This window comes from Poecilia latipinna, unplaced genomic scaffold (assembly GCF_001443285.1).
Source record: "Poecilia latipinna isolate Pla-1442-1.1 unplaced genomic scaffold, P_latipinna-1.0 Scaffold1581, whole genome shotgun sequence".
Lineage (NCBI taxonomy): Eukaryota > Metazoa > Chordata > Actinopteri > Cyprinodontiformes > Poeciliidae > Poecilia > Poecilia latipinna.
The window spans coordinates 120,609-131,819 of NW_015114197.1; the positions used below are offsets into that span (position 1 = coordinate 120,609).

At 39.8% G+C, this 11,211-nt stretch overlaps 1 protein-coding gene across 4 annotated transcripts in view; it reads right to left on the bottom strand.

Annotated features, from left to right (window-relative positions):
* Positions 1–10,452, bottom strand: part of crtc3 (CREB regulated transcription coactivator 3) — a 43,687-nt gene extending 33,235 nt beyond the window's left edge. For 2 of the 4 annotated variants that reach the window (XM_015058880.1, XM_015058878.1), the window contains exons 1-3: positions 9,320–10,451; positions 3,120–3,230; positions 1,341–1,469 (exon numbers count right to left, since the gene is read on the bottom strand). In XM_015058880.1, coding sequence (XP_014914366.1) covers positions 1,341–1,469; positions 3,120–3,230; positions 9,320–9,451 — 372 coding nt within the window. In that variant the 5' untranslated portion in view covers positions 9,452–10,451. Of the gene's footprint in view, positions 1–1,340; positions 1,470–3,119; positions 3,231–9,319 lie in introns of all 4 variants that reach the window. The other 2 variants (XM_015058879.1, XM_015058882.1) reach the window with 2 other exon arrangements.
* Between the last annotated feature and the right edge of the window lie 759 nt (positions 10,453–11,211).

The following is an 11,211-nucleotide window of genomic DNA, read 5'->3' on the forward strand; positions in this document are numbered from 1 at the left end:
TCACCGATCATGCACTTTTTCACGGAAATTGGCCCGATTATGATCGGTGACCGATCGATCGGCACACCTCTAGTAATTACAATAAAATAAGAAGAAATATCACTGCCCAACAGTAGGTGGCGATAACTGGAACACAAAAAACACATTAAAATGCAAAGGAAGAACTAAAAGAGTTCAGCAGGTCGTCAACAATGTGATATTTACTGAATCTATTCTCAGCTTGATCATCTCTGGCCGGTAGGGGCTGACGATTTCAACGTAAAATATCATCACAAACGCAAATACTGGTGTTAAAAAATAAATAAACAGGCAACTTCAGAGCAGCAGTTACATAAAGAAGGGTTATTTTTCACTAAAGATACTTTCACACAGCAGGAAAATGCGACCAAAGATGTTAGACGTTTATATTCACGCTCTTATTTTGAAGTGGGTGCAGATTGTTTACGCAGTAAAATTATGTTTATTCTGTACCCAGAATGCATCGTAAACACTTTAAAATCTACATCAGTTCTGAGTGCTTTCTGACTGAAACCTTATCATGGTCAATTAGACAAAGTTAGCAAAACTAAGCAAATATAAAAATGAAACCAGGAGGTTTGTCCTAATTCAAGTGTGCTAAGATATTTGCAGTAGAAACTAAACAAAAATACTTAAGACTTTGTGTTTTTGCAGTGTAGTGTTTGAAATTAAATCAAAGTAAACAAAGACATAAGAAGGATCAAATAATAAAACAGGTCAGTTCATTAAACTGCCGCTGAGGATTAATTGCTTTTGTGCAGTTTTCCCTAAAGAAAACTGCACAAGGCGGCTCAAGATGATTTGATTGGAAACACTCACTACACTCGTAACATTAGTAAGAGATCATCATCATCATCGTGTTTGGAAGCAGATTCCTCATTAGGTCCAGCTGTCAGGACAACATGCTGGATAAATTCAATTAAAATGGTTAGTACCGTTTCGGGTCAAAACCTAAACAGCTGAGTGATTATCTCTGATGCTCTGATGGTGGGAGATTTATACAACCCACACAAGCACACATTAGCTGGCTGCAAACAATTGAAGCCAACAGGAAGAAAACATTAACCGCTCTGCTTTTCACTCCATCCTCGCCAGATTACAACCTGCTCGTAAACCTACCACTCTCACTTTATATTAGTCATAAGCTGTGCATGGCGTTTCTGCGTCACATTTATTTTAATGACTAACTCCGCTCCCGAGGCAACAATTCACCTCCGTCGTCACAAACTGGACAGCAACGTAAACACAAACAAACAAACAAACGGGACCGACTGCATGGTCCAGGTTCACCGTGGCAACGTTAAACGCGTATGAAAGGATATCTGCCGGCCGTGCTTGTCGATGGGTCGGCGGTGAGGCGAGTTGATGCGGTTGCGGTCCCTGTGGACCCGCTCCACCAGCCCGTGGTGGCGGGTCCCCCGGACCGAGTCCAGCCCTGAGGGGAAGCCACCCTGTGGAGGAGACAGGAGCAGGATGCTTACATCAGACAGCAGCAGCGTTCCCAAAAAAAAGGTCAGTTATTCACATGTAGCATCCAGATGTTATGATCTGACTTTATTTTTCTGGAAAAGCAACAGCATTATCCCACACTAAAACCATTTTAATCATCATTTGAGCACTATCCAAAATGGGAAAGATAAGACAGAATGTCATTCCAGGAAGATGGAAAGTAGCTGCAAACCAAAATCTGCAGCCTGAGCAATAATTAAAGAGGCAGTATTCTGCAAAATTGACTTTTTTGAGCTTTACATCATATTTCTTTATTAAATGAATACAATCAAATTAAAAACTCCAATATGCGATTCTGTAACTGCAATAAAAGCAGAATTTAATTTAATGCTCTTTCGACGTTTATCCTCGCTACCAATCAGCGTGAAGAACGCAGCGACTCAAAGCGTGACAGTAACTCAAGCCGGAGCATAAAGCTCCTTTTCAGATCGATGAGAGTCCGTCTCCCTCCGATACGGATCTGGATCATTAAAAATCAAGAATCTGACATGTCAGCAACTTTATAATGCACTGAGGAGAAGTTTTCTAGGATGTTTTTGTTATCTCCATGGTAAAAATAACCAGCATGAAGCTCTTTCAGCACTCCCACATGGTGCAGTTTGCTTCCTTCATTAAACAAAGATCTGCAGAAATCAAACGACATCACAGACACATCTTAACTATAAGTTACAGATAAAACACGTACGTTTTTTCTGTTTTAGGAGTGCTGCATTAGCCAGAGAGGATTTGTTAATTTGAACAATGTTTGATAAATAATTATAAAAGGGAATCAAGGAGCCATTTAGGGGTTTTATTCCGTTTTGTTCTCAGAAGGATAAATGGACTCTTTGAGTAAGAGGAGCTTTCTCCCTCTGAGCTGGGATTGATTTCTGGATGGCAGCTCTACTTAAAAAGAGCCATTCTTCCAAATAACAAGGGCACCTTTACCTGGACCTGCAGTCTCCCAGCACTCCTGAGGGAGCTGACACAGAAAGAGAAAAGCTCAGCTTCTGAAAACTGTCAAGGATTAATGCACTGATATTTCATTCTCCCCTCTTCGTCCATAACTCTAAATTATTCAGAGCTTCTAGAAAAGGTTTATTTGCATTTCTGTGAGTTTGGTTCCCAGTTGAGCTGTTTTTGCTGGAGAATTACACATTAGGAGAAGCTGCCAGGCAGAACTGGCCTTGAGAAGATGAGGCAGACCTTGATCTGGCAGATTGTGATCTAAAGATAAGCAGATTCTACAGAAAACATCCATGTTTGTGTCTTTTATTTATCTGTTCTATCCACACGGACAATTTTCAGCACAATGGCTTTGCTTTGTTTGTTTGAAGGGATGCAAAAGGCTTCAATAAAACAGTACAAAGCATGGCTGTTCTTTATCTGGTTTTACAAAAGACTGTGCTGAAGCTCCTAGAAGTTTCAGAAAAGCAGAATGGTGTTGATGTAAAACAGCTAAAAAGTCTTTGAGCTGGCTGATCTCCTGCACAATAAGCCAAATCCTTGACAAACCGAAGGAATTACTCAATGAAACTCGTCCTTGAAACGATTCATAACATTTTATTTTGCTCTCCGCCCATCAGAGCTGGAGGTGAATTACAAGTTCCCACCTGAAAATCTGCGTTGGTGTTGCCGATCTGATTGACGTTGGGCAGAGAGCCACCGTAGTACTGCGCCCGGGACTGGGACAGACGGAGCTGCTGGACCTTCTGGAACTGCACCTGCAGGACGCCGAGACAAACAGGCGTCAGAGAGGGAAGAACTGCTGACGTGCCTTTAACAACAGGGAAGATCCAGATGATGATGCATCTGAGAGGTCAATTCACAACATTTGAGTTAAAATGAGGCACACCTGTTGAGGCATTTTTAAATTTTGCTTCTTTGAAGAGGTTAAATCTATGGCCTATACAAAACATGTTCATTACATTTTTTGCACAAAATCATTCTTGGATAATGAGATTTCAGTCGACTCAGTTCTGTTTATTTAGAGCTGTTATAGGACGTTTTGTCACTTTAAATCCAAATAATCTGCTGCTGGCCACACCCCCAAACTCAAGATTTACACTCACATTTGAAAATTTCTGCTAACAGATGTGCAATATATCTTTGAAAAGCAGAAGTGGAGCCTCCTGCACAACCAACAAGAATGTAGTAAGAGATTTCTGGATGGTAAGTCAATAAAACACTTGTATTTTCCAGTAGCCATTGTACAGGCCTTACAGTGGTAAAACCAGCTGACCAAATGTGCTGGAGCTCAGCTTATGTTGCTAGCTAACTGGCTGGGCTAGGGTTGCTAGATAATGGCACAGAGGCCACCAATTGTGACTTACCAATTGGGAGGTTTTTGAAACGGTTCATTTTCCAGATACCAAAAAACAATAAATTATTGCCAAAAAACATCTGGGTGCTTTTTAAGCGTTTGGGCTGTTTTTAGAAGCAAACCCAAATGGAAATACAAAAATGTGCAAAAAGTTTGCCTTATATATCTCCTTCAAGAAAAACAGTCAAGATATCAGGTAGAGAAGGTTCCACATCCATATGTTCAGTTAGGTGGTGTAGAAAGAGTCTCGTACCAACATGAGCTGAAATGCCGCTCAGTGATGAAGAAGCGACGACTCCAAAACGTCGCAAGACTTCCCAAGACGTCGTCCAAACAAACAAGTTTACTACCAGAGTGGTTATAAAGTGCTACAAACTCATTGTTTTGGCGTGGCCGACACAAAACCCTGATCTCAGTCCCATAGAGAATCTGTGGGCAGAGCTGAAAAGGCGTGGGTGAGCAACGCGGCCGGTCTACAAACCTGACCCTGTTCCACCGGTTCTGTCAGGAGGAATGGGCAAAAACTCCAGCAAACCGCAGTGAGAAGCTTATGGAAGGAAACCCAAAGTAATACCTGATATTTCATTTTGTCTGGGACTTAAATTCCTCATTAGGACATTTTGTTGGAATGGGATCAACAAAGTAAATAAATTATGAATATCTTGAGGGGAAAAACTGAATGTATATGAAACAGGCATTATGTTAAGATCAGGCAGGTAATTTAACCAAATAAAGTCATATTCATTACAGTAGAATACACATCCTGGTGAGTCTTATTTGACTAAAAACACTTTTTGAAAATAGCAACCTTTAAACAGGTAATAAAGCATTTTCCATTAGGTCCTCATTTCTGTGTTTAAATTGGTCTGATTTAATGTTCTAATCTTAAATGTGTTAGAAAATCATCATGATTAAGATTCATTCAGATTAAGGTTTCCCAGATACACTCTATGCTGGGGCGCAGTTCACTCGATTCAGCTTTTATCAACTTAGAATAAACTTTTCAGTGATGTTACAACATTATATATGCATATGTTGCTTGTCTCTGTTTTGTTTTTTTCTGTCTTTCTGCAGGTTTACAGGCAGACTTCTATGGCGTTGATTTATTTTTTCTCTCTTATCTCACTTCACTTTAAACCTTTTCCCCAAATTTCTGTTTTTTTCCACTGCTTTGTTGTTTAAAAATAAAACAAAGCAATTTCTAATAAAGTTTCACATATTTCGAGTGAAAATGGAGATAAATGAAGGCTTTGTACAATTAATCCATATAATGTGTTTCACTTGGACTTAATAGACTTTTCTGTAAATCGCTCTCAACTAAGAAAAATAAGTCAAATAATTACCGAATTATTTATTAGAAATAATACTCCTGCAAGCCTGGAAGAAGTAAAAAAGACGTTTATTAATAAATACTTCCTAAATCATCAAATAATTTTGCTTTCTATTAAGTTTGCACTGAAAAGAAAATCCTAAATACTTTTTTCAGTTTAAACGTGCAACCTGAAGATGTTCTCTTCCAAGATGACAGAATTAATTCTGCTACTGCACAAACATAAACAAACAGCAGTAAACAACGTGGCTCTGATAGTAACGGTGATGTTTCCATTAAAAAAAAAAACATCCAACATAACACATCTATTGTTCATCAAAATGCAAACTACCTGCCGCAAAAAGCAACTGAGGGAAGTCCTGGAACTGTCTGTGCATTCAGCTACAGAGGATGGTTTCCTAAGTCATTTGTTTGCTGGTGTGAATATTTAACCATCTGCTTCTAAACCCAGCTGTCCCATGTACTGAACTGGGTCAGCAGCAGTTCACACTTTACATTCAGGCGCAACTCAAAACCACCTCATTTGCGAACCTCACAGATCAGATGAGGAAAATAATGTTAGAATTTCTCTGGATGTAATTAAAGGACGATTCCCTCATTAGGGCATTTTGTCCTTCTGCTGCAACAGCAAAGTGACATAACAACAAGACAGGAAGTGGAAGACGAGTCCGAAATGACCTCAGGATTCCTCCGCTTCGAATAGACTCAATAACCCCCAGGGTTCGCTTTGTGTGGACAGGTTACGGCGTTGAGTTTCTATGTTCAAACACTTCTTTGGACCAAGGGCAATAACAGAAATGTCACAGAATTTCCCCTTCATTAGAAAAGCTCCTACAAGCAAGATGAAACCAAAGAAAATCGCTTCAAAAACAAACACTGGTCGTCTTGAGGCCTATTAAAGGATCGTATAAGGTTCTACCTTGACCGAGACATGTAATCAGCAGATTTTAGATGGTCATGTCTCCAGTCCGCCGTTACGATCCATGGCTCTCCAAGCCTATCGTTGCCTCCATGGAGCCATGGATGCGCATCTGAACATGGTGATGACAACTGCAATCCAATATTTTGAGCACCTTTAATTTATAGCCAGAAACCAAACAGTCAGAAGACATTAATATGTTAACTGGCAACATGGCTTTGATCGGCTCTGGTGTCACATAATATAATATATGAGGACTTCCTGTTATCAGCTGCCCAATATGAATACCTGAAAAGAACGGTTTGTGATCTCTGATACATTTCTCATCTACCCAAGAAATAAACAAAGTGTAAACACTTACACACATAGTAAATAATTTCTAAGTAAGTTCTCTGCAGGGAATTAAAAAGCCCAACCCAAAAAACAACTTAAAGAGTTAGACGAGAAATTACAGTGAAGTATGGCAACTCAAAGGTAAAGGTTGTTAAAGTTAAATCAACTAGAGTTGAACATTACCATTTAAACAGGCAACGTACATGATATGCTATCTATGGCTCCCAACCAGTCTTCATGTTTTAGATGTTCAGCTCCAGCAGGGCTGATTGAAGTGACTGCAGGACCTCCTCTGCAGGCCAACTACTGCTGCTGGAGCCGGTTAATAGCCCAGTTATTTCAGCAATAAGGAGACACATAAAACGGGCAGAACTGGAGGTCCAGAGGAAAACCACTGAATTAAATCATTGCTGAAACTACCACAATAACATAGGTTGTTAGGAACCCAATTGTCATCAATCTTCTCTGTCTTTTCCATCATCACAATGTCCTAAACCAATCCTCAAGGACCAGTATCAACATATACTGTAGTACTATACAGTATAATTTAGTAATATACAACAATGCATGTTTGAGGCCTAGTCTATACACAGCCAGATATCTGAATACATTTATGGGCTTTGGATTTTCATTCACCAGAAAGATCAGTTTAATATCACTAAAAACAATTATTTCTGTCTTCTGTTGTATTCATTTTATGTTCTCAACATATATATCTGTTAACACAAACAAATCTCCGGGCGCCATATTTAAATCCTAACAGGAAGTCGTGGTTGTTTTGATGCAATCTGATTGGCTAACAAAGGCTGTAGCTTTGCTCTTCACTGCCCCCTGTGGGTTTGGCATGTTAAAAAACAATGCTTGGAATAATATGGGTTCATGTTACGTTTTCAGCTGCTCTCTTTCTCATTGCGCTGAGTCAAAAGAACCAAACCTTCAGAGCAAGCTGTTCCCCTCCTCACCTGTGAGGGCGCTGCACCAAGAACCACTGAAGGACACAACATGAAAACCTCTGACAAAGACACTGAGTGCAATTTCTTCCTTCACCAAATGTAAACAGAAATGGAGTGGCGTCAGATTTTAGCGGTTGTGAAATTTCTCTTTTGTCTTTGGCTAAAGACCATGAGCCATTTCTACCTCTAACGCTATACTAGCATGTTTATTTTGGTTGTATTTACCCAGAATGCCCTGCGTTGTAATGTACTTCCTGCTCTTGAAGTGGTCTCTAGTCCTCTTAACACATGCATTCAAACCGGAACAGTGTTCACTTCAGCCAAACTGAGACCAAGGTTTGTAGGCAGAACAGAGGTCACATCAGAGTCTGATACACATTCACACCTCCACAAATGAACCAGACTTTTTAGGCAAACTAACTAGAGCTCAACTAAAACAGACTTTTTTTGTTCCCAAACTTAGATCACAACTCCAAACTGTATGTGCCCTGCCTCAGCACACCTGATTTAAATGAGTGGCTCTTCAACAGGCTACTCCAAATGGCATTTGGGTCGGGTGTGTTGGAGTGGTTTTCCTTAACCCTGCTCCATGTTTCAGGTGTGTTTCTGCTCCAATCCACCTGATCCTAATGACTGCATGGCATCCAGCTGCAGAAACCTGGTAATCAGCTACTGATGTAAGTCAGCTGTGTAGCAGCACCTAAAACGTGCAGGACCAGAGTTGAGAGATGCTGATCTAAACAACGCAGAACCCAGGCATATTGGTGTCATTTAAAAATGTATTTAAGACTCATTTTAACCCATTACTGTGTTTTATTTTTGCTAACAGAACAATTTAGAGTGACAGTAGAAAGACAAAGTTTGAATTTCCAAGTCAAGTCAGTGCATTGGGATATCAGCCAGAAAATAACTTTTTCAGTTTCCATGTAGATCATGTTAATATCTGAATGAATCACATTCAAACCAGATGAGCCCAAAAATATGTTATTCAATAACATTTATGTTACATGGACATCCAACTGACTTATTTTTAAAATAAAGGCTTTAATAGAGAAAAAAATATATCAAGTTTCACAAAATGTGAAATTTGGCCGTGGAAAAAAGTCAAATTAAAAAAAATGTGTTACCTTTGAAATTAAGTGGGGGCAGTAAATTTTAGTGGCAGCTGCTGTAGTTCCAGCCAATCAGTTTTCTGTAGAGCAGTGTTCAATTATACAACTGCAGCACAGTGTGCTTTACAGGCATCACAGCCAAACATATTGCAAATGATTAAACTAGTAAACAAACATTATATATGTGTGATATATATAAATTATATATTTTATTCTAAATAACTATAACAATGTAACAGAAATTCCTAAACATTGATATACAAAGTGATAAAAATATTTTTAAAAAGTGAAATAAATTGAGTAGGTTTTTTGCTGAAACTGACTAAACCACAAATAAAATATTTCTTCACATATTAGTTATTAGTTAATTAACAATTAAAACAGACACGGAACAATACATAAGGGATAATTATTCTACCAGCCAATCTGAATATCTGTATATTTGATCTGATTTTTAAAAGCCCTTGAGCAAGGCTATTCCTGCAGGTTTGGTGCTTCTGCACACCTGATTTAAATAAATGGCTCATTAACGGGATTCTGCAGAGGTTGAGGAGGAGACAGAACCATTTGGATCATCTTCCTGCAGATGTCAGAGGAAGAGACATCTGCAGGACTTTGAACAACTACTTAAGATGAACATGCAAATGAGTGATTAATTTATTTTCTCTTAAATTGAAATATTTGAAGTCATTTTATGTTTTGAAAGTCAACCTCCAGACTAGACCCAGCCGCATGAAGGAAAACCAAACTGATACCACAAATCTCAGCCCAATCTGTCCGACTAGCAGCAGCGGCTGTCCGGGTTCAGAGGACCACATGCAGGAGAAAACGAGCTGTACTTACCCTGGATACGGTGAGGTCGGTCATCAGCTGCTCAAAGGCCCGCGTCTCCTCTGCTTGCTTCTGGTTGTGCAGCGCGATCTTCTCGCTGAACTTCCTGGGGTTGGAGCCACCTGTGCCCGCGGAGCCGGACATTGTGCGGGCCGCAGTTTAAAAACTTTAGCGGGGGGTAGAAAAGTGGAAGACCGTTCTGGAGATGAGGCGGAGGGCTATTTATCTTCCAAATCCTCTCTGAGAGCGCAGCTGCAGACCCATTGGAGTCCCTGGAAACACTCCGCACATGAGCGGCAGTACCAAGTTGCCGCAAACTGACTCCGTTCGCCTGGTCGTGCTAACGCGGCTAAGCTAACGTTAAGCTGTCATAAAAGTTATCTCCCGATTACTTGTAACGGAATAAATTAAAACTATGCTGCTGTTTTAATGTTTGAAAATTATTCACACTTAGTTTCGAGAATAAACTGATAAACACAGCAACTTATCTGCGTATTTAACTTCATATTAGCGCATTTGAACAAACTACTTGTTTGAATGTTAGGATAACGTTAGCATGTTGCTAACATAACACAACTGAACGAACAGCGGCAGCTAACCCCTTTAGCTAAGCTGCTGACCGGACCATGTTTGTAATTTTTAACAACGTATCCTTTTGTTGTCTTCCTTTGCTTAAAAAAAAACTCAAGTTTTTTAACCTCTTCAGCTAAAATGCTGCGACAAAACAGCGACGCTTAAACTGTTTCAACAAGTGTCCGTTGGTCCCGCATTCATTGACTTGATACAATTTCCACTTTATTTCCCCTAAAGTGAGAATAATTATCTCCCAAACTGTCCGTGTGCGACACAATCCACGCTGGTAGTTGGGATAGATATGTCACGGCTCTCCACAGAAGAGGCGAGTCCCGAGTTAATCCACGGACAGCGCAGAGATCTCAGACAAACTCCGGTCCGACGACTCCATGAAGATAAACAAAGCAGCGCGGACGGAAACGCTCGTCTTTTCCTCGCAAATATCACACTTTTTTGAGGTGGTTATTTTCCAAAAACGGCACAGATGTTCTTTAGTTCATGAGTCCAGGAATGACAGAGCTAGAAAACGGCAGTGAGATCCACAGGCTTGTTATGCCCCATACTGCTGCTGCCTGCGAGAAAAACATTACCTTGTTAAACTCTGTCGACGCTGCCGGTGGCCACAAGAGGGAGACAGTCATCTTAACGATGCTGCCTTGGATGATTAACCATTTCATTCTGGGATCCAAAAATTGTTTTTCCTCTTTTCAGTCTCGTCTTTTGGCATAATTTTTTTCCAACATGTACTTTTAAAATAAATGTTTGCATATGTAACTGGGTCTATATTAATAGTTGTATATTTCCACAAAATGTGTTCTTTCATGTATTTGCTTCTACTTGACTGTTGTGTTCCTCTGTGTCTACTATAAGGGGTTTGGTCCTCCAACTCCGCCTTATTTTCTTCTTTTTTTGTTCAGGGTCTTCCAGGACTATTATAAATATTAAGTTATTAATTTCCTCTTCCTTTTTGTTATTCGTTCCACTGGGGAGAGGCAAGTTTTATGATCTATTATAATCCTTTCATTTATATTGTTCAAATGTTTATTTTTCCTTCTGTATTAATGAAGTTTGGATATTTTTATTTGAGTTGCTATTACACCTTTATATCATTTGATGCATGCTAACTATTATTTTGTATAGTTTGGGTTGGAGAACTAGAGCACCTGCTAGGTGCTAATGCTAATATCTCCCGATTGACAGATTAAATAAACGGAGACCGCCTCCAAACCCAGACTCAGGCACGTGTAGAGGGGAGTACCGGAGGGGGGGCTTGAGTACCTGCCCCTTTTGCTCCTTGCCCCCAAGTGCCCTTTTGGTCTTTTTTTTTTTTT